We start from the raw sequence: 24700 nt of genomic DNA on the forward strand, positions 1-24700 counted from the left end.
GGCGCTTTATTAGCGTGGTTAGCTAAGCGACCACCTTGGGATCCAAACGCGCTTGGTGAGAAATCAGCTTTACCTCAAGATGTCAACATTAACTCAGCATATCAATTCATTCATCATAATTCCATGAGAATAACTTCATAGAAAAGTTTATTCATCATTCGTTAATCTTTTCTATATTGAATCTTCGCTGCCATCAATCTTGTTGTGTGCTGTTCAACATTAACGGAACATTACTTGGAACTTTATTTACAGCAGCGCGCGAAACTATCAATGTTTTAACAAACAGTGATTTCCGTCGAATCACCATCGCTCTAAGCCATTTCTCTACGGTTCCCTTCCGACTTCGAAGCTTTATTTAAGATTGGTCCACCGCTATGCCAGCGAAGTACCGCAAATTCGAAACCTTTGACCCTAATAAGTCCGACTCGAACGACGACGATTTCTCTCCTACCGAAGCTGCTCCTCCACGAAAGTCCCCGAAAAAGTCAAGGTCCCAGCCGCAAAAGAAAGGTGGCCACGAAAGAAGACTAAATACAGGGATTCAGACATTGATGACGAGGATGAAAGTGTGTCGGAAGAATCTTTCATAGAATCAGAAGAAGAAGAAGAGGACTTTGAGATGAACGCAAAGACCGGAAGAGCTGTGCGAAAGGCTGCGAAAAAAGCCGTCACTTACGAAGAGAGTGAAAGCGAGGAAGATTTGATCCAGGAATCCGAGGAAGAAGTTCGTCCAAGGAAATCGAATAAGCGTACGCGCGTCGTAGATGATGGTGAGGAGGAGGACGAAGACGAGATCGTAGAACCCATTTCGAAGCGCAACAAGTCAGTGGAAAAGGCATCGGAAAAGGCATCGGAAAAGGCATCGGAAAAGAAATCGTTTCTGCTAAAACTCAAGATGCCAACCGGGAACACGCCCGCTCGAAATACAAGGGCAGGAAGTGCTGCAAGAACTCGAGCAAGCGCGGAACCTACATCGGCTGGACTTCGAAGAAGCACTCGCGCTCGTACCGAGGAAGGCGAAGACTTCCCTTCATTATCAATTCTGGAAGACACGTAATCCGGGCTTCGAGATCACCTGAACCGATCGGTCGCATGAGGGCCAGTAGAGGAGCGAAAGGTCTCAAACAACCTGCGACCTCTACTATTAAAGAAGAGACACACGAGACGAGCTCATATGAAGACCCGCAACTAGATGCCGAAGGCGAAGACGAGGATATAATAATGCAACCGCAGCCTGAGATAATTGGAACTGACGACGGAGAGGACGATAATACCGAGTCATTTAATCCCCCTGCCAGTGCGCCGGCCGATGATGATATGGTGGACGAACTCGCTGTTGACGGAGTCCTGGTAGAAAAAGCAGCCACCCATGATGACGATGATGATGACGAACCTGTCACAAGAACTCGTGCAAGAGCGTCCAGGTCAAGCAATGCGGGACAGGATGCAGCAGAAGTAGTTGAAACGACCGAAGATTTAGCTAGTGGTTCTCGACGCCTAAGAACTCGAGGTTCGAAGAGAAATAAAGATGATGGTAGTGACTTTACACCCGAAGGTGAAGCTTCCGAGGAAGAGATGTCTGCATCTAATGCCTCGCCGAAGAAGGGAGGAGATGATGATGGCGAGTACTCGAGCTCATCGAGACCCGGAAGGAATGCAAGGCGAGCAAAATCGAAGAGTACTTCTCGCAGACGTGGTAATATATCGGATGAGGATGATGAGCTAGATGCAGAAGAATTGGCAGATGAACTTCAAGAACTAAGACCATCTCGAAGACGTCGCAATCGCGAACCGGAAATTGCTTACGAGCCAAAAGGGCGTCGTGAACGGAAGCAAGTGGACTATACAATCAAACCAATGGATCAGATATATGCTCAAGATGATGATTTAGAAGAGTCAGCGCCAGCCCCTTCTGCTAGGGGTCGTGCCGTTCGTGGTGGTGCAAGCAAACCATGGGAACATAATTTACATGCAACTTATGGTCCTTTTGGAGGTGGAATTGGACCAGCTCCGCTCATTGGTGGCCCTTGGGGCAGCGGTGCTATCGGCGCTGATTCAGATGATAGCGATGACGAGAATATGCAACATCCAGCTGTTCCGGGCGTTGCGATGACACCCACCTCTGCAAGGCATGGATTGCTCCCATTTATGCCGCAAGCAAATCAACTCGACCAGACTCCAATCGGCGTTGGTGCACAGGTTGGAAAAGTCAAAAGCCAGAAAGCCCTCGCGGATGCAGATCCTCTCGGCGTCGATCAAGACGTTGATTTCAGCAAAGTCGGTGGACTCGAAGGGCACATTGAACAGCTTAAGGAAATGGTACAAATGCCTTTATTGTATCCTGAACTTTTCCAGAAGTTCCACGTAACACCTCCCCGTGGTGTACTATTTCACGGTCCACCTGGTACTGGTAAAACACTTTTGGCAAGGGCTCTAGCAGCGACCGTGGGATCAGGGGGCCAGAAAGTCACATTCTACATGCGGAAGGGTGCTGATGCATTAAGTAAATGGGTTGGTGAAGCCGAGAGACAGCTTCGATTGTTATTCGAAGAGGCGAGGAGAACGCAGCCAAGTATCATTTTCTTTGATGAAATCGATGGTCTCGCCCCTGTTCGATCAAGTAAGCAAGAGCAGATCCATGCTTCTATTGTTTCTACGCTCTTGGCACTTATGGATGGTATGGATGGTCGAGGACAAGTTATTGTCATTGGAGCAACAAACAGACCCGATAACATCGACCCAGCCTTGAGAAGACCAGGTCGATTTGATCGAGAATTTTATTTTCCATTGCCTGACATCGAGGGTCGAAAATCAATCATCAACATTCATACAAAGGATTGGGGAATCGATGATAGTTTCAAGACTTCTTTAGCCCAAGTTACCAAGGGCTATGGTGGTGCTGATCTTCGTGCACTGTGTACACAAGCTGCCCTCAATTCTATCCAACGTTCATATCCTCAAATTTATTCTTCCAACGATAAGCTCAAGGTGGACACCTCGAAAATTAAGGTAACGGCCAAGGATTTTATGATCTCCGTCAAGAAGATTGTACCATCGTCTGAGCGTTCAACTTCTTCGGGAGCCAAACCATTGCCAAAGAATGTTGAGCCTCTCCTTCGAGACCAACTTAAGTCTATCGAAGACATTGTTGATAATTTAATACCCATCAAGAAGAAGACGACTGCCTTGGAGGAAGCAATGTATGAACAATACGAAGACGAAGATGGAGGGTTTAGTAGAGAAGAAATGGCCCAAGAGTTTGAGAAGTCACGAGTATTCCGCCCAAGATTACTCATTGACGGTGAGCCTGGCATGGGTCAAGCGTATATTGGGGGTGCTTTGTTGAACCATTTCGAGGGACTGCATGTTCAGAGTTTTGACCTTCCAACTATATATCTAGATTCGACCAGGGTATGCATTCTTTTCCACTGTATGCTTTGATTTGTATACTGACGTAAAATTAGTCCGCGGAGACAGCTATCGTTCAGTTATTTGCAGAAGTCAAACGCCATAAACCAAGTGTTATCTACCTGCCAGCAATTGATACTTGGTATCGCACTCTTCCCGAAAATGTTATTACCACATTCCTTGGTCTACTCAATGCGATCCCATCTTCAGATCCTGTGTTAGTTCTCGGTATAACAAACACTGGCTCGGATGAGCATAATCCAAATATGCTGCGTGATATATTTGGATTTTCAAGACGCAACCGCTTCACCATCGATCGACCACAGAAAGTAAGTGACATTGTATGGCCGTTGTTTGCAAATCATTAATGAAATCCACAGGAGTTACGAAAGGAATTCTTTCAGAGCATTATTTCGTATTTGAGCAAAACACCAAACGAATTCCCTGATCCAGCCAATCGTAAGAAGCGTAAGCTTGAACCACTCGAGCTGGCTCCACCACCGCCGCCACCAAAAGGGCCTTCCAAAGAAGATATCAAGGCACGATTGAAGGCTGATCTCCACATACTGAACCTTTTGAAGGTACAAATTCAACCTATCATGGATCAAATCCATAGAAAGTACAGGAAGTTCCGAACGCCTGTTCTTCAGAACAGTCAGTTCCAGTACCTCTTTGATGAGCAAGATCCAAACTACGTCCAACCAGATATACCTCAATTCCGACCATTTGAGTTGGCTATTGATAAAAAAGGAAACAAATGTCTTCGTGAAACGGCGAGTGGAAAGATATATTACAATTTAGATACCACTACGATCGAGGAACGATTAGTTAATGGCTTTTACGCGCGACCAAAGGATTTTGTATTCGATATCAAAACACTTGTTAGAGATGCCAAGGCTATTGGCGACAAAGACCGTCTTCTGAGGGCTAAGGAAATGCTTGCTAATGTTGAAGTCGATCTTTACGCGTACGAGCATGATCCTAAGTTTGCAGATTGCGAGAACTTATACCGTCGTCAACTACAACGAACCAAGGAAATGGAGGCGAAATATGGAAAGAAGGCTCAAGGGATCGTTGGGACGGATCTAGTGCGTTCAGATATCTTCTCCGAGGAATATGGCTTGGGGTCAAATTCTCCTGGAGCGATAAACTTGAACCAAATTGTTCCTGGCAGACGCCCTGGTTCTGCTGCTCCATCTTTCCAAGCATTTAACCCCGATATCACTCAAGGAAGCAGTGAGCAAAATGCTACCATCCAACGATCTTTCATCAACGGATCTTCTGTGCCATCTCGAGCAAGTGGCGAGGATTCTTTGATGAGTGGGACAAACGACAATGCCTCGGATTATTCTCAGAGTTCTCCTGCTCTACCACGTCAGCAATGGCCACCGAAATCAGCAATGGCACCTTCGAGCATGTCGAATGTTGCCACTGGATTCAATTCTCAGCGGTCTGCTTGGCAGGAAATCTCACATGACACGTCTATCGGCGCATTGGTGAACAATGCTTCTCCAACAAGTTCTGGAAAGAAAACATCAGAGGCAACGACTTCAAAGAGAACCTCGGCAAATTGGAGTACGCAGGCTACAAACGGGACTCGCCCTGGCGCCTCAAGTCCGATAGATGGGCAGAGACACGATGCTGATCTATTGGACACACAGAGGTACTCACAGAACGCAAGCACGCAAAACACAAATGTAGCCGAGGGAGAAAGAAGCAGCAACGAGGAATGGCTTCACTCACAAGCACATGCTCTTGCGCGTGGTCATCTTGGGTTTCCATCTCAGACGCCAAGTACACGCAATTCACAAGACAAACCGCCTGTACCACCCTTCAATGCTCCTTCACGGAATTCCCAAGATAACGGGGTGACGGATGATTCGCTCGTTGAAGCCAGTTCTACGCAATCATCTTCTCAAAAGACATATATCTTCAATGAATTTCTTGCGAATGAACTACTGGACAAACTCACCGACGGATCAAGTGGTTGTTCGATTGAACAATTGGAACAAATATATCGTGAATTAATGGACTACATATGGAAGATGAGAGGGGAGTGGAACAGAAGTACAATATGTGTCGGATTGACCAGAGTATTCAATGACACAATATTGGACATCGAGGCGATGCAAAAGGTTGGCAAACCAAGTCAAGAAGACCCCGATTCACCACGTTCGACTCAATAGGAGTCGTATATCGGATAATAGCGACGAGGGGTGGGTTGGAATATTGAGAGGCTGGATGCATTGAAAATTAAGCATGGCGTTCGATAGGTTTTATTATTATTACAGGGTTGCTTGAGCAAACAATTGATAGCATAAGGAGATGTATTTTGTTGTATAAGCTACCCTAAAGAATGTGAGGGCTGAAGCTTGTTTGTTTGTCTGTGTCTATTGATTCAGTATGATATATGATTATGTTTTACGGTACTTGTTGTTTGGTATATCATATACGATCTTGTCCTGTATTCGTGATTAGGAGAATAATGAATGCATTCCCTCTGAATATTATCTGTCTACCTATCCATTAGCAGGATGCGATGCTTATTATTCATCAATCAAGTGTGAGCAACTATGGAAATGAAAAGTAGAAATTAGGTAGGTAGGTGTATTGGAATGAAGTAAGTACGATACCTATTTGTTGTATTCACAAACGTGGGTAAGGAGGGGAAGGGGGGATTGGATTGGGCTTGGGTATATGGTTGGAATGTGTTTATTGTTGGAGTTCGAGTACTGCAGGTGGTTGTAAAGGGTAGGTAAGAGGGGTAGGCAGGTAGGTATGGTAGGAGGGGTAGGTAGGTAGGTAGGTAGGTATGAACGAGATGTTGGGGACGGGATGGGGGAGGTCATGAGTGGACCCATGGGATGGAAAAGTTTTGTGTAGTGTGGTACCAGTCGCTGCGATGTATTGTATTGTGCAGATGGGTGGGTATCATTGTCTCTTGATCTCTATATTTCTCTTTGTAGGGGAAGGGATAGAGGTAGGGGAGGAGGGCGAGGTTGAGGGGCTGAGGGGTTGGGTTGGGGGGAAGAGAAGAGGGGATGAGAAGAGGTGTAGAGATTATAATCTTATGAAAATGAGAATGAAAATGAGAATGAAAATGAGAATGAAAATGAGAATGGTAGTAATGGCAGCGGAGGGGTGGCGTGGGTATAAAACCGGCTGTTGATGGGGATTCAGAGGGTTGATGATGGGTTGGGTTGAGTACCTGCTCGAGAATCTAGGATTCTAGGTGCACATATCGAAACGTACCTAGGTATATTATATGTGGTAGAGATGTTGTGTGTCTAAGCCTAATCGGTTGTATCAATGTTCGCCTTTTGGTGTAGAGAGAACTCTGGTGGATGGACAGATGAAAAAATAGATAGAGGAATTGGCTTTCTATGTAAGATCTTACATCTGAAGGCGGATCTAGTCTGAGGTACTAGAGATTCTGGGTCCACGGCCGTGATAATATTCACAGTTGATGCATGCATGAATGTATGTTTAAAGCCAGGTGTGTTTAAGATGTCGCAGTTTCATTTTAAATGAATTTTGATTTTCTATTTGATGTAAACTAATTTCTTGTTGAACTAATTTGGCACAGTTTAATGTGGTAAAACGCATGCCCTCTGCATGATAGCTGCAATGAATGGTTTGGTACCTCGGAACCAGGGACTATCTATCCATTTAAACAAAAGGTAAAAAGCACAATAGGAATGTATCGAGAAACTTCTACCACCAGGATTGTCCTCCCTTCGCCGACTCAAAGCCTGCCGCGTTGTATTGGCTTCTTCTTGGAAGACTGTATGGCGAAATCACCCGGGCTTGTTCGAAGCACCGAGCTTTCTCGTGAGCAACAGTTCTTCGAACTATTTCCCTCAATTTCCCCCGATCGTTCGCAGCTTGCTTGACAAAGGTGACAAGGTTTTCGTATCGTGTGGCCGAAGGGAATTGGTTTGCAGTTGCCAACAGATCCTTGTATCTCTTGAAAAGCTTTGCGAAGAGGACATTGAAAGTTACATCATTCTGGGGGCTGTGGGTATACTCCGTGTTGGCGTAACAACGGTACATCGTACCATGCATGTTGAGAACTTCAAGGAGAACCCGATCGGGGCGCGCCTTGGAATCTTCGAGAATCTTCGCCCATTGATGCGGTGTCACACGATACGAGCTGGTAAAATCCATATAGCGCTCCCCTCCAATATTCCAACCAGCACGATTTGGATCAATCATGAACAGTGAAAAATCGACTGCAATGTCTCCTTGATGGCAAGCATTCTTACGACGATCGATCACCTTTCTGTCGGCTGGAGGGCGGCCTTCGATGTCATGGAATCTGTCATTGTTGCGGAAACAGCGTCCTTTATGGGACAATCCGTGGCGGACACGAGAACAAGAGTTCGCGACCACTTCATAGTGTGAAATGTTTTCTTTGAGATGTTTCAATTCTTCTTTGAGAGTGGCGTTTTCTTGTCGGTTCTCGTAATGGAGGAACTGCCACCTAGCGATGATTGTTTTGTCTTGCTTCTTTTCATCTTCAAGTTTGATCACGGTTTGTTTTGAGACTTCGAGTTCGTTTTGGAGAGAGCGGTTGCTTTTAAGAAGCTGTGCGATTTCGACTGTATTATCGGGGCTCTCGGTAGTTCGGGTGAGCGAGGATGGATCTGCAGTGACGGTGATTCCCAGTGCGGATGAAATTTGAAATTTGATTCCTTATCGAAGTCAGATTTGAACTTATCATGAAAGTTGTATAGTCAATTCTTACTTCTAAGCGCTCCTTCAAATGTTTCTTCTGGACAGCAGCACTCTCTCTCTCAGTGGCAATAAATCGCCGATCGTGCTCAGTGATATTTGATGAAGAAACTTTCTTCAGTTCCTCGAGTGGCAAGGTGAAACCGAATTTGGCGTTTGTTTCTTGAATTTTTCGATTGGAAACGTCGTTGATTTCCTACAAAAATATATCAGCAAAGGAATCAACGTGCCGATTCGAAGAGGGCAGTGAATTTTCCACTTACAGAGAACATGGACTCAAGATGGTGAATAAAAGCTTTTCTCTGCTCGAGAAGCTTGCTCTGAATAGCTCGTTCAAACTTACCTCCATTGATATCTTCATACTCATGCTGAAGTCTTTGAAACTCCTCAGCGAGGTTTATGACAGAAGGAGCATCTGTGTTATGGGGCCTAATCACTGCAAGAGCAGCAGGAGTAGTGTTGTGCATGATCGCGGAACGGCACGGTGATCTTGGGAATTGAGGATTTTAGGAAAATGAAAGGTAAGCAGCAGTTGTTGAAGGAGGAAAGGAAAGAATGTTTTTGTTGGTATCAACTTGGTTGATAAGTTGTAAGTACTTAGTCTATTATGGTTGTATTCGTTCTTGATCATTATTATCTATGGGAAGCTAGTAAAGTGCTAGCGTGTACGCTAGTTAATACAGTGCCATCTTTTGATCACATGATCGATATCCCGACAATTTTGGTTGCAAAGTCGCGTGTGGGATATAGTTTTTGAGAAAACGCTAAGCGAGAATTTTATCTGAGGTTAAGTATCCCTGTAGTGGCAAAGTTAATATCTATATATAAATAAAATATCAGTATAAATCCCCATATTGTTAAAAGGAATAGAAGTTACTGGTGCTAAGCACGTGTGTAGTGATTAGTAATACAGCTACCTAAACGGGCTAGATTAGACGAACCATAGACAGGTATATTGATCCCCTCATATAATACTATGGGGAGATCAATATGCTTACACGCGTACTATATAGTCAATATAGAGGCCTCTTTCACCCAATCTTCTAATAGGTTATGAGATTCAGTTAGCATAACCTCTGGATAGAATTGACGTGATCAATATTACATCCAACTCACAAACTGAAGAATGCACGGTACTACCTTATATCTAGTTCACGGAGTTGAAGAATGCGTAGCACTACCTTACAATCAGTATACATACTACAATCGATTACCACTACTAACTTGCAGAGTTTGAAGAGTATGTGGTGTTATCTATATTTATATATTTACAAATCACAAATCTGTATAGTATTATCTATACAAAAAAAAAAAAAAAAAAAAAAAAAAAAAAAGGAAAAACTCTGCAAATTTCTCTGTACAGATATTAAAATGGACATATCAAAGAGCAAGCCAAGTGTATCCCAACTCTTATTCAAAAGATTTACAAGAGATAGTTCCAGTAAATGAAAATATAATTAAAAGGAAAGGATTGATTTTAATACAATTGAATTTACACTTCAGGATTATATAAGGAGTAAAGAACTTGGAATAGAGATCGATAATACTGAGATTTTCTTGATTATTAAAAGTGTTACAATAATATATATCAGATTCAATATTAAAAAGAAAACTATATATTTAAAGGATAAAACTAATATACTTTTATATATATATACAGATTGCTTAGTGATAATAATAAAGCATTAGTCAATAAATACGATACAATATATATATTATAGATTATTTGAAATCCAAATACTCAAGAACAAGTGATATTATAGAAACTCATATTTAAGAATAATCCAGATATTTATCTTTTTAAACCCTTAAATCAATCGGAAATAACTATCATTGAAGCCTGGGATAAGCTAAGGAATATCGATATAAACTCGATACAGCCAATCCTGTATTCAAAGATTTATATAAAGATCAAGCTTTCTTTTTAGTTCTTACAAGAAGCTTATCAATTGATTATCAACAATAATCGATGCTATAAGTATTCAAAGTATATTAACAGTTGAAAACAAGATCAAGTATCTCACAACTAAGAACTCAGTATCAAAGAGACAGAACAAGCTTATATTGCTAATGGAAAGTATATAATCCCGAATCGATAAAGAGAATGTAAAAGATCAAATCTATTTGAAAAGCAAGAATAAAATAATAATGTAAAATCCTTTGCTTATTATCTATATGAATAAGAAGGATACTTTTTATACAATTACAAAATCTCTTATTTATATAAGCTCTAATCTGTAAATACTATAAAGTTTAGTAATAAAGAGTAATACTTAAAAAGACAATCAAAATATCATTTTTTAAGAAAAGCAATTAAGCTCACCTTGTAGATAGCAAAAGTCTTCTAGTTGATCTCGATTTATCAGAAAGCAAAGAAGACTCTGATAATAAAGAGTATTATATATTCAAAAAGCTTGTCTATAAGATTATCCCTTTTTATTGATATACAGATACTAATACTTTTTTATATATATCTAATCAACTTTCTCTTTTTAGAAATATCAAGAAAATAAAGAGAAAAACAATAAAAGTTGGTAGAGGAATTATATATTATAATCGAATAGATACTACTACAATAGAGCTGAAAAATAAGGATATAGTTTTACTTTCAAAAACGTTATATGTATCGGAATTAGAAGTTAATCTCCTCTCTAACAAGAAGATCTGTAAAGTTGGACTCAAGGGCAGATTCAATTCAGATTATATATATTTTCGAAAAAATAGAATAAATATTATTAAAGTAAAAATAAATAAAGGAATTTATATAATCTCGGATATCACAAAAGAATATGAAGATATTGCTTTATCGAATATAAAGATTATTAATGATATTAAGTCAAATAAGACTATTCTAAATATCTCTTTAGATAAAATCAAAAAGGATTTAGAAACTTATTTATTATAGCACAAACAATTTAATTATTTTAATCTAAAGAAAATATAGAATCTTTATAAAGTTATTATATTGGAAAAGCTAATTAAAGGTCCCATCCAAAATCTCTATATACAAAGTTTGTATATTCATTAAGATAAAGAATCTAAGTTCAAAACAACTCAGTCCTTATAAGATAAAAAGACTAAAGCTTATTCACTTTAATATTGCTAATCTATTTCTAAGATTATTATAAGGAAACTACTATTTCCTATTAATTATAGATAGCTAAACAAAAATAAATTGGATTTTGATTCTAAAAATAAAAGATGAAGCTATACCAAAATTAAAGAAATGGAAAATCGAATTGGAACTTGATATTGATAACAAGATAATAGCTATTCGGATTGATAATGTATCAAAGCTAATTCAAATTGTTAAAGAATAGAACTCTAGGATTCAATCAGAATTAACAATTATAATATTATCTCATTAGAATGGAACTGGCCGAGAAAAACATTGGTATTATCGAAGCTGATATGAAAGCTATGTTAAAGGAATCCGGATTGCCACTGGAATTCTGGAACAAAACTATTGAATATAATATATATTGTAGGAATAGAACAAATACTGAATTGATTATCGATAATAGTATAGTCAGCTTGATCGAAGTGTTTTATAGAATCAACCCCGAATATCAGTTATTATAGAATATAGGGAAGCAAGTGTTATACATATATCAATCCAAAGATAATCCCAAAGGATTAATAATACAATAAGTTATGAGATACAATTCGAGAAGGTATCTTTATAGAATATTTGATTATAATTAATAGATATATTAAAGTATATTTATTAGAATTAAACTATATTATATCAGCAAGTCAAATAATTATAAACAAATTCAAAAGGAAGGAGATCTAGATTTGAGAATAAGGAATTAGTATTAGATTCTCAAGATATAGAAAATATTATTCCTAATAAAAAACCTAGAGGTAGACTTCACAAAATATAAGAGAAACCAGAATACCTATCTGATTTATTACAAGATATTATTATTCCTGAGATTCCAAAGATAATAATCCTTAGTATATTTAAAATAAACAATATCCAGAAATTCCAATAAAAATAGCGAAGGGAGATTATCGAGATCAATCCATCTGAGGACCTAATACTATCTTCAGGAATAATGAAAATAGAGATATCAGATATTGTATTTACAACTCAACTCTTGATCGAAATCCCGATTATATCTATAGATATAGATACTTCTGAAAAATACTCTTTTCGAAAATACAAGTGAGATATGATGGATTAGATGAGCATATCTAGAAACTGATTAGAGTAATAATAGCAATACTTATAATAGATTTAGATTAGAAATACTATTGAATATACTATAATCTCTATATTACTTATATTAAGAATCGATATAAGTATTAAGACAAAACTATCCGAAAATCTGCAAGTAATCTTAGGAAACCCTACAAATGAGGATACAGCCTTCCCTGCAGAACAGATTCTAGGAATCCTTATTCCTATTATATATTATTAAGCAATCTCGGATTCCAAATATAAAGAAAAATAAAAATAAGCTATTGAAAAAAGATTAATTTATTAATTGCAATAGTATTTGAAAAGAGTATATTTTATTGAAAGAAGGGAATCTTGTTTTAACAAAATGAATATTTACAATAAAAACAAAGAATAATAAGATCGAGAGATTTAAGGCACAATTAGTAATAAGAGGTTTTAGTTAAATTCTCGGAAAGACTACAACGAAACCTTTACTCTTATAGTACAACTTGATATGCTTTGCTTGTTCTTAGCAATCATTATAAAAGAAAACTTGGAATACTAATATTTCGATATAAAAAATGCTTTTACAGAATCCTATTTTAAGAAAGAGATATACCTTGCACTACCTCAGGAATTCAAGATATCAGATGGATATATCTTATATATATTGAGAAGCTTATATAACCTTAAACAAGTTGAACAAGATTAAAGTTAACTTTTAAAGTCTCAATTAATTAATTAGAACTTCACCCAAAGTCTCGTTAATCCATATCTCTATATATACACTACTCACCAACTCAATCTGCTAATATATATCAATAATATAATTACTTTCTCGATCTCAAAAGATCAATTCAATTAGTTTTCTACAACACTTTCATTACACTTCAATACCAAAAACCTAAGGGAGATTAGCAAGATTCTAGACATTAGGGTTATAAGAGATCAAGTAAACAGATCTCTCACATTAAACCAAAAAGAATATCTGGAAGCTATGCTTACAAAATTCGGAATCTCATACACTCAGTACCATACTAAGAAGATACCTGCTATTGATTACTTATACTTATAATCTGCTATAGAAAATAACAAACTGATTGATGTTATTGAATACCAACAAGCTATAGATAGTCTCATTCATTCAATAGTATATATAAGACCAGACATCTCCTTTGTGTTAGACCGATTGTCATAATATATAGCAAAGCTAGCAAAATATTATGGAATAAAAATAAAGAACTTAATGCAATATCTGAGAGCTACAATCACTCAGAAACTCAAATACGGATCCGAGAGAGTATAATACTAAATTATAAAGGAATATAATCTATTAATAGATATTATAAAAGTCTTTATTAACACAAACTAAACAAATGATCGATATAATCGGAAAAGTATTTCTAAGGGAGTTGCTATATTCTATAACGGATTAATATCGTGAGCTAGTAAGAAGCAGAATTCAGTAACGATATCAAGTGCTGAGTCCGAATATATATTAATGGTGATATTTATCAAGTAAGAGAAATGGTTAGCTTAAGTGTTTAAAGATTTTGGAAAGGCTAAATATGTATTTGTATATAGAGATACTGTTCAATTATTAGGTAATAATCAAAAAGCAATTGCTTTAATCAAGAATCTGTATTTATATAAACGATTAAAGCATATTGATATATGCTATCACTTTATTAAGGATCTTATTGAAAAAGAAAAGGTAATAACTAGTTATATCAATACATCAGATATGGTAACAGATGGGATGACTAAACCCTTAGCGAGAGTAGTATTCAAAAGGTTCAAAAACATGCTGGGATTGAGATAGTAGAGGTGCGGAAGATTAGGGAGATCAAAGGTGGTAACTTCTATGGGGGAGTGTTAAAAGGAATAGAAGTTATCGGTGCTAAGCACGTGTAGTGATTAGTAATACAGCTACCTAAACAGCTAGATTAGACGAACTATAGACAGGCATATTGATCCCCTCATATAATACTATGGGGAGATCAATATGCTTACACGCGTAACTATATAGTCAATATAGAGGCCTCTTCCACCCAATCTTCTAATACATATAAATATTTGATACATACATTATTGAATTCAAACTTTGTTCATCCCTAACGAAATCTATTCTTTGTTATCAACGAATATTTTCAATTCAAAATGATAACCGTTTATTATTGACATTTTAATAATAAAAAAAAAGAAAATAAAGGTTTTCCAGCTAAAGAATCTTTATGATTTTTAGAATGAGTAGATGGAAGGGTATATATATAAAAACTAGGAAAAGATCAAAGAGATGAAAAAGAGCTAGGAGGAGAAGGGAAGCGAACAGGGAAGCGAGTATAGATACTAAAGGGTAGGAAAAGGTATTAGCCGAAAATCTAAAGAGGAGGGGGTTCCACACCTTGTGTGACGATTCAGTCCCTTTCAGGTTCCTTTCTCAGTCACTTAGCTTCTAGGACCTTAGCCTAGCACGTGACTCATTGGTATATATAGTCCGGAGCCCTTACAGTTCTCTTCTTATTCTTTTCTTCCTTCTTTAGATTTAGATTCTAAGGTAGAATTGAATCCTTTTATGACAGTCCTTCACACCTTGCTACTCACTTTCAATTTGTTCTTCAAGCAGAAGCTTTATCACTATACTATACAATATAGAATGTAGTACTATTTAAACAAGAATACGAATCAATTTTAATCTATATAATTATAATTGATAATCGATTATTAATCGATTTCAATACAAGTAAGCTTTTTTACTTACAAATAGCCTTAGGCTAAAACTTTCGAAAATCAAGAAATTTCGAAAAATCGAAAATTTCCGAAAATTTCTCTAAGTCCCCTTAAAGTAAAATTTTCTAATCATATATATATATATAAAAGTTAATCACATTAATACTGTATAACCCATTTTTTCAATATAATATTAACTATTGAAATTTTTGATACAATTGACGAAATGATTTATTCGTCAACCACGGATTCTGCCACCACAGGGTATTGCTACCTATTATGTTCAAAGACGACGCACTCGCCCTGTTTATCTTGAGGGCAAAACTGAAAACTCTCATTTGGTTGAATACTAGTTGCAGTTCTGTGGTAAGTGTGTTATTATATTAACACTCTTGTTGTGTTGTTGCTTAGTGAATGAAGATAGATCCCTGGTTGATTGTTAGCAGTGGGGTAATTTACATATGGAGACATGACATACTATCACTTAGTTCAACAGCCTTGCGGTCTCACCTTCAAGTAGGTAGTTAAATGGGCTGAAGAAGAGTCACCCATAGTTGCAATTGAAATATTCACGTGTCTAGTTAATATGCGTATTATAGTCAAGTGTTGTTCTCATTCTAGAAGATCTTATTTTATCATTCTGCTGGTACAGCCATCATCCTTCATTTTCCCATTCAAAAAAAGATCAGAACCTTAGCTTCTATCGTTTGAAAGAATTAATCAGAGAGAATCTAATCGACCTCTCTATAGATTTCTTAATATTTTCAGGCTAGTTGGATCAGGATTCAGAAACCGGCTCAGAAACGGAATTCTCAGAACCTGATTCCTCAGAACTCGGTTCCTCAGAAACCAATTGCTCAGGCACCGGTTCTAATTTTGCATCCCTCTGCATTCGCTTGATATCCTGCACAATCTCCAACATTTCATTGAATGTTTTGATTTGGTCCTCTCCATCCTGCGAGTCGAAAATACGACCTTTATCCTTCGCGTTGGGTGCCTCAATCGCATCAAATTGAAGCAAACCCTGTGTAAACAAGTTTTGAAACAAAGAATCTCGAGTCTCGGAAAGTGTCTTTTCAGTAAAAGAACCAGATTCTACAAGCATAGCATGCATATTGAACATCTCATCCAGTCTTTCAGATACTTTGTACAAGTGACGGTATTCACCAACAGAAACACCATACATGCTAAGAAACATTTCGTGGCTAATGACGGGACCGCTCACAATTTCCTTCTCGCATAGAAGAATAGAAGCAAGATGTGCATCAATGTGTCCTCCGGTTGCGGCATAATTTCCATTGCGTACAAGAGTTTTCGTTGAATGGAAGATGACTGTTGCCGAGTGATGTAAAAGCGCCATCGCGCTTGATCCGCTTCATATTCTCTGCGTTTCGTGCTAAGATAGGAAGGCCGACCTCTTCGACTATAACACAGAGACGGTCTTTGTCTTCTTCTATCTGTGCTAGATCATGTACCAGTTGTCCGCGCACTTCATCAGCGTCTTCTAAAGCGTTCTTGTACTCTTGAAGAGAGTCTTCACCAAAAGAAACTTCAGATGCTAGTCTTTGAATTTTGGCTTGAGTTTCAAGTTTAAAGCGATCGAAATTTCCCTCCCATTCTTGGACTTTTCGCTCCGTAGTCTGGATTTGGAGTCTGAGAGATCGGTTCTCTTCGATTGTTGCCCTATGACTGTCTTCTACTGTCTGCGTGTCTTGACCAGATATACCACTCAGGACGTTGGAAGATTGTTCTCTGCTGATAGTTGTTCTACGACTGTCTTGTACTGTCCGATTGTCCTCACTAAAGATACGACTCAGTACATAAGAGGATTCTCCCCCATCGATTGTAGCCCAAGAGTCATCTCGATTTTGCGAAGCGTTCTCGACAAAAGGATCACCAAGTGGAGTTCCCGCTACAAAGGAGACCTGATCGCTATCTATGGAAATAGGCGAAGGAGGAGCAAGTGGTACGTGGCCTTCGACATTATCATTGCGGAATATGTCGAGTTTCTGCTTTCGAATATCCTCTTTTGTTGATAATAGCGCAGCTCTTGTGTTCTGAGCAATAGAACGCTTGGTTCTAATATACATTTCCTTGCGCATTGCTAGGTTCCTATCTCGGCTAGCTTGATCAAGATGTTCAACTGATTCGTCTACTCTTCCCACAGCAGCAAACCAGAGTTCAGCTCTCGAAATAACTTTATCATCGCGGAGATTGAAGATTTCTCGATCAATAACAGTTTCCCTGGCAATTAGCTTTTCGAAAAGGGCTTCCTGTGTATCAGGAACAGTAGAGGATCCTTGCATGCCCCCCTCGATAATTTGATTCAATTCTCTCAGATCATCCTGGTCATGTTTGATGGTATCATGAAGCTCCTGGATTTGTGTGCGCAGTTCTTCGACTTCATTCTTCATTTTCGACTCGGATGATTTGTGGTTCTCGAGCTCAGACTTGGCTTGCTCATGCTGGTTTATCAAGACGGATATGGCTTTCTTGGATTCGTTGGTTACGTAGGAGCTGGAGCTTTCGGTAGTGGGCTTTGCGCGGTTAATATTTTGACTAAGGAGGGCGAGTGGTCGCTAGATTGAAAAAACGTTCAGCATTGATAGATTGGGAATTTGTGATATTGTGATGAGGTTGAGATAGTACTTACTCTTATATCCTCTTGAATAGAGGATTTTATGCCCTTGACTTTCTTAGTGGTAGAAGGACCAAGGAACGTCATGGTATCAAGACTTTGAGTGGTGGTTTGTGATTGAAGTACAGATGTCGACGTGGTGATGTCGATATTTTGGTGTCGATGTATTGGTGTTGATGGACTGGTATCGAAGGTGATGTGAGAAATAGGAAGTTAGGTTTAGGTCTTGCATGGTTCTTAAATACTCAAGGGATGAATAGTCAACTACTACAGAGTGCTTGATGCTTTCAAGTACGGCTGTCAGATAGCAGTATTATGACCGTACCTGAAGCAATCTTCATGCAAACAGCGAACGTATAGGCTGATCAGTTAGGTAAGTCGGAAGACCGTAGAATGTCGAGAGACAGTGGAGCCCAAATTAAACTGGACTTTTGAGAATCTGGAGGCTGGGGATTAGCTAGAAAGAATAAAGATGGAGAATTGAATCCGTTAGCTGGAAGGGACATGGTAGTAGCACACTATTCAATAGCAGACATGTATTATCAGAGACCCCTTACAATTAGTCACGTAGATATTGAGCGACGATTTGTTTTGATTGTGTTTGATTTTGCCCGTCGCCATAATGCAACCGCAGATCTGTGTTTGCCCCAAAGCTTTCCACAGGCTTGTATATTTCATCCTAATTCGGCTAACCAATCAGAGCAATTCTCTGTTCAGATAACAACCAATTCTTAAAGCTTTCCTCGCTCCTGAGTCTTTGCTTCTCTAAGCCAACAATGTGATCAGATATATTTCGCATGGCAATGAGCTGTGCATCGACGATTGGGTTTTCATTGAATGCATCTTGTGCTTTAGCTGCCGATCCTAATTGTGCGAGATATTGTTGATAAATGATATCACACTGAGATCGTAGAATATCAAACCTATAATCCATTTCCTTACTGTGTGTAAGTTCGGAGAACGAACAACAGTGTGACATTGTGCCTCTCAAATCCGCTATTTCGACACGTTTGGAGCCAAGACGATATTTGCCATCTCTTCCTTGAGAAACCTCGTCAACAGAGACACCATACATACGCAAGAAAAGCGATTCATAGCCATCTTTGAACTTGTTGTGAATGTTATTTCAAATCATGAAGGCATCAGTTCGAACATTTCCACCGTGTACAGCAGCTGAGCCGTGCTCAATGGCGCTCACGTCGGTGAATTTAAGAACCATGTACTGCTGTATAGTTGCCACGATTGTTGCGTCGAGTTACTTGGTTCAGAAAGCGAAGGCGGACATTAACAGCAAGTGTACGAAGATCATGATTTGGATGATTCTTCCCATTCAGCTTGTATTCTAGGCTCTCGATCTCTGTGTATGCATCCGTAAGCGATGCCCGTGTCGATTCAAGTTCATCCTCGGTAGCGGAAAGTCCCAACACAAGTTCAGTCTTTCGTCTTCAACTTGCTCTAATCTCTGCTTCAAGTCTAAGAGTTCTTGTGATGAGGTAGCGGAACTCTCGGGTCTGTTGCTTTGAGCTTGTAATAATTCCTGTTCGGCCTTGGCAAGTTTTGATTTGAGAGAAGCATTTTCAGCTAAGACGGTGACTAACGAATGAGTGTGATCGGTGGAAGCTTCAGTGTTATTATCAATAGTAGAGATCAAAGATTCTGGGATATCTAGAAGGACTTCGATACTTTTTAAGATCTCCTGATTCATGGACCGCCAGTTTAGCATTCATTATTATCAAGCTATGAGAGTTTTTATGATACTTGCTTACCTTTTTCTGCTCGCAGTAGTAGAAATAGATCTGGACTTTTCGGCCATAAGACTCTCGACCAGACTTGTCATGCCTTCTTCCCATGCTTTGTTGATAATTTGCTCATCATCTTGCGTTCCTAGAGTAAGTTCGATATTATCATGTGTGACTGTTATCAAATTCAATTGGTGTTTGACCACCAGAAAGTAATCCTAAAAGCTCTTGAAGATAATTAGTACTTTATCGAAGTGACCTGTTGTAATCAATTTTACCTTGAACAATTGATTAACACTCTCGTGCCAGTTATCCTTCCTGGCTGCAAAACTGTTCAGTTTATGCTGGTGCTCGTAGCTGGCGCGTAGAAGATTGACATCGAGAGCATTGGTTGATTGATTGATTGATTGATTGATTTCATTTACGTCCATCTTCAGTCTAAGACTATATAGGACGGCTAGGCCTCTAGAGGCTCTAGCGGATAACTTTTTATTCTACAAAAATGGATATATACGATTTAGGGAAGTAAAAACAAATGCTGGGGAACAGTGTCCGCTTATTATACACATTGTATATAATAAGAAAATTGTGAAAATTAGAAATTGTAAGGAATCAAAGCCCTCTTTTATTTTTTCCTCTTTCCTTTTCTACTACTATTCCTTCTTCTATCTTGTTTTATATGAGAGCCCTAACCAGATGCCATACTCTTATAGCGATTTTGGTGATATTAATAAATTTAATGGCTAATTCAATATTTATTTTTGTATAAAATAGAAACTATATAGTAATCTTAAATAATAATATATTCTTGAATATTTTTTTTCTCTCTGCTTTATATATAGAACACCTAATAAAAAGGTATTGTAGAACCTCAATATTACCATATATATATTTGTTATCAAAAAGTTTGAATCGATATAAATAAATTTGATATATCCATAATCTAATTTGAGTTGAAAATATACATTAACAGTATTTCGCTTGGTTTCACTTGATAGTTTGATTTTCGATCCTATTTTCTATAAAAATAGCTTTGAATAAATCAAAGGGGATTGATTTGATTTGAGTTTATATTGATTGAGAATAGAAAGCCATTAATCTGAATCGTATTCTTTAATCATTATATCTAGAAATCCAAAACTTGTTTCGTTTGAGATAGAATATATTATAATTGTTTCTTTTGCTAGTTTATTTATCTAGTTCATTTCCTTCTACTAAATATATCCTAAAACCTAATTTAGAAATATTTCAGTTTTCTTTGTTTTAATGATTTCCACTGTTTTGATTGCTCGAATTTGATAGGCCTATTTAGGATAGTCTAATAATGTTTTTAAACAATATAGATTAATTTGGTTATCCGAATATATCTTGAATTTATTGTTAATACAAGCAATTGTACTAGTATATTCAATAGCTCATTGATATATTCAAGACTAAAGGAATACTTTAACTCTTATTTATTTCCCTTGTCCCGGCAGGCTTAATCCTATCAACCTTGTAACCACAGGAGGCTCCCATCACGCCGATAAGCGATGCACGCCCCTGGCGTGCCGAGCGGTTCCTCAACCAGGGGGCGCTCCCCCCCAAGCAGTTATCAACACCTCAGGGGCTAGTATACAGCCCTTATTAATTATAAGATCGCCTATAGGCTCTACCCTTGATGCAATTAAGAAACGATTCGAAAGGATCGATAGATAGAGGGGGAGAGATGGGAGGTGATTGAGGTATTCGCGGTGTTAGTAGATAAGTTTGCATAAGGATTTCAAGACCAACAACACAAACTCACCGCGAAGTTTAAGAGCACAATCATTTCTGCTCTACTAGAAGTAACGGAGATTACTTTTGATCAAGGGAGAAAGCCCGTAACGGAGCAATTATAGCCAGAAAGCAATATGCAGAAAACCTATACTGATGTACTGAAAACTCAGATAAGGCCTGAGGCAGTAAGCCCTATTACAGGCTTTACTAATATAATACGCTCTGCTTTTAGTGGAAGCACAAACACTAATCGCTCGGGAGCACACAGACTCAAAAGGGAGAATAATTGGATCGAGAAAACGATCCTTATAATAGCTGGCGGGGAAGCTTTGCTTTCAGAGACTAGCCCATTTCTATTAAGATTCAGAATAAAAGAGGCAGTTATTGGGATCACACTAGTAGAGATCCTTTTTTTTTAAGGAATAATATAGGCTGGATATTAAGGTACAGCTCTAGTACTAGTTGGGAGGAGATTATGAAAACAGAAAATATCGAGCGGATATTTAAAACCCTTTATACAATAAGTATGTGTAGATTAGAAAAATGGGTTATATATGCAGTCCTACAAGTATTATACGATTTCTATCATATCGAAGGTGCTCCTGCTTTTATACCTATTGAGCTTATCAAGAAGAAAATCACAGCTCAAATTGGTAAGTAGCCAATCAACTACAGATTGGCACATAGCGAGATCAACCCGATTATTAAAAAAGCCATTTGGATTATTGGCTTCAATATTGTAGTATTGCGGTTTCGACTATTCAATAACAGCTCCTATTCGGTTTTCCTAGACAAACCTCGGGAAATTCAACTTCATAGTATTGGCTACCTAGAGTATTGTAACCCCTTCATCTGCAATAGAGCCTCAAGATACTCGATATACAGTAAACTAAACATTGAGTATAAAGATATACTTATATATTAGCAATACATTAGAATAACTCAATACACTAATTATCATAGGTTCTTCCGTGCTGGCTATTCCAACTATCCAGCTACTCCTAAGGTTTACACTAAATGACAAATCATTCTGATTACAAAGGAATTGGTTGCAATTAGAGCTATTAGCAGAAAAAACTATGAGATATTGTATAGAGTAAATACAGATGAAGTGGATCACATTCTTGAACCACCTTTGCCTTTCAGAGTAATAATTACAGAAACCCCGATCACTCCGGGGGCAAGGATTATAGTATATAAGAATGAACACTTCAGCAAATGTTTGCACAGGCTTAATACAAATCTACTAATCGCATCAATCATGTTATACACATATCCAGCTTGTAGCTAAAGCTAATAGAATCTCAATATAAAAGCCTTAGCAGAAAAAGCCTTTATTTCAATAGATCTGAAGATAAATAATGTAGAGATCTCTATAATGGTAGATATTATATCTAGATCCTTTTTATAAGTAATACAATCAATAAGTATACTTAAAGAAACAAAGGTCTCATTATCGCTTGAGTGAATGTAGGCCGGGGATATGCAAATTATATTACACTATTATAACTAATAGTTAAAACTCAGCTGGATGTGATCTGTTTACAGGAATCAAGATTATACTAGAATTTAACCATACAAAATCACAATGTATATAATTGATATCAACTAATCGATAATTGAAACCTCTAGGAAGACTTAAAAGAGAACAAACAAGGCCCTTAGATTATAACATATATACAAAAAGATGTGTACTTAAAAGTAAAGCAAATGGATCAATTCGAAAATAGAAATCTACTCTGAATACAAGTCAATGGATACTCGATTTTGAATATCTATAGAGCTCTGTGCACTTTGGATATTATTAATTATATTATATACTTGATCCCAAATAAGCATATGATTATAGGAGGGGACTTTAATGCAAAGCATGAGCTATGGGAATTGGGGGTGATCGTAGCTAATTAAGAGACGCAGTTTGCAATATAGATAAATAAATAGGGTATGGAGTTATAGATACTCCAAACATACCTATTCACACAAGAGGGTATGTGCTAGACCTAACCTTCTCCAATATATTATTCGCTTATATAGAAATGCTAAAAGAATTTCACTGTGGATCTGATTATACTACTCAGATTATCAATCTAGTGAATTGTGGAATAACAGAATGAGATTAGTACCACTATTGGATAAAGGAGGCGGATTTGTTAAGATTGGGTGGATTAATGGCTAATTAGCTAGCCTATCTCAATAATATAGATATTCAGACTACAACCGAGATTGAGATCTACATTAATAAACTGGCAAAAACACTAGACAAGTCAATCCGAATGGTTAGCAAGATCAATCAAAAGGCAGGGAAAGCTTTGTTATAGTAAACGGATAAGTATAAAGAAGTTTATTGAGTATATATAAAAATACAAAAGGGAATGGATTTGGAAAGGAAGATTTATACTATATACTTTTTACAAAAAGTAGTACAACAAGCTAAAAGATTTTATTGGGCTATATGTCTAGATAGGATCAAGGACGATAAAGAACTCTATCGAATTATAGGATGGCATAAGTTAACCCCTAAAAGTAATACAAAATCCCTCTCCCTAATAATCGGTAAATAGGAGATTTGTGATACAAGAAAGAAAGCGGACACTCTATTTATAGCGATTCTGGATCGATTCAAGGCGAACAATGATCTTTCAAATAATCTACTATGCAATTAAATATATAAAGGGACTCTTTTCTGAAAAAGAACGATCTTGGCTGAAGAGATAGAAAAGTATATTATAGGAACCTTGTATACTGTATTAGAAGTGGATTGAACCACTATACACCTCCTTAAGGCATGCTGGCTGAGTGTCAAATCACTGATCCGGGAGATATTTACATTATATCTAACTCTAAATTACTATCCAAAAGGATGGAAGTTAGTGGAGGTAGTAATAATTCCCAAGGTAGGCAAGAAAAACAAAACGTTACTGCGGTCGTAACAACCAATAGCCCTAATCTCCTATATCGGAAAGGGTTTCGAACAATATATAGCCAGTCAAATATCTTAAATAGTTTTGAGATATAAAGTAATCAGCTTACAATACTATGGAGCGTTTCCCAGAAGATTAGGGATAGATCTAGTAGCTGCTTTTACTCACAATGCGAAGCTTGTATTAATAATTAGCAATATAATTTCGATTGTTATTATGAATATATAGAGAGCTTTTGATATTCTTTGAAATATCGACTTTTGAGTTGAATAATCAAATAAGGGTGGTCAATTTCGCTGTTCAAACTGATAGACTCATTCCTTACAAATAGAAAAGTTAGAGTGAGATTCGAAGGTATTACAATTGAGGAGTATCTAGTGGTATGCAGTACCCCTCAGAGGTTCCCATTATTATTTATACTCTATATACTCTATCTTGCTGAGCTCCTCAATCGAGATATGAATTCCGTTTCGACTATGCAGATAATATTGCAATCTATTACTCTTCCAAGTATCTCTCTACAAATACTAGGATTCTGTAATGATAAGTATGGTAGATTATTAGATGGGGCAAGGAGAACAGAATCCTATTTATCTCTGAGAAG

General features: G+C 37.8%; 4 protein-coding genes across 4 annotated transcripts; 1 reads left to right on the forward strand and 3 right to left on the reverse strand.

Annotated features, from left to right (window-relative positions):
- Positions 1-374: 374 nt before the first annotated feature.
- Positions 375-5900, forward strand: EAF02_011876 (uncharacterized protein; the record flags this gene model as incomplete). The annotated part of the gene is given in 5 exon segments (XM_038907924.1): positions 375-510; positions 546-1053; positions 1071-3411; positions 3465-3737; positions 3789-5900. The coding sequence occupies 5 exon segments, from the start codon at positions 375-377 to the stop codon at positions 5592-5594; spliced, it is 5064 nt and encodes a 1687-aa protein (XP_038752269.1). The 3' UTR covers positions 5595-5900.
- Positions 5901-7122: 1222 nt separating this feature from the next.
- Positions 7123-8609, reverse strand: EAF02_011877 (uncharacterized protein; the record flags this gene model as incomplete). Its single annotated transcript, XM_038907925.1, has 3 exons — positions 7123-8102; positions 8125-8338; positions 8406-8609. 3 exons carry the CDS (start codon positions 8607-8609, stop codon positions 7123-7125), a joined length of 1398 nt encoding a protein of 465 aa, XP_038752270.1.
- A 7209-nt stretch (positions 8610-15818) lies between these two features.
- On the reverse strand, positions 15819-17765 carry EAF02_011878 (uncharacterized protein; the record flags this gene model as incomplete). The annotated part of the gene is made up of 3 exons (XM_038907926.1): positions 15819-16315; positions 16374-17619; positions 17694-17765. 3 exons carry the CDS (start codon positions 17763-17765, stop codon positions 15819-15821), a joined length of 1815 nt encoding a protein of 604 aa, XP_038752271.1.
- A 601-nt stretch (positions 17766-18366) lies between these two features.
- Positions 18367-18753, reverse strand: EAF02_011879 (uncharacterized protein; the record flags this gene model as incomplete). Its single annotated transcript, XM_038907927.1, has 1 exon — positions 18367-18753. The coding sequence occupies one exon, from the start codon at positions 18751-18753 to the stop codon at positions 18367-18369; it is 387 nt and encodes a 128-aa protein (XP_038752272.1).
- Between the last annotated feature and the right edge of the window lie 5947 nt (positions 18754-24700).

The sequence above is a fragment of the Botrytis sinoallii genome (assembly GCF_014898435.1).
Source record: "Botrytis sinoallii strain Bc 23 chromosome Unknown BSIN_037, whole genome shotgun sequence".
Classification (NCBI taxonomy): domain Eukaryota; kingdom Fungi; phylum Ascomycota; class Leotiomycetes; order Helotiales; family Sclerotiniaceae; genus Botrytis; species Botrytis sinoallii.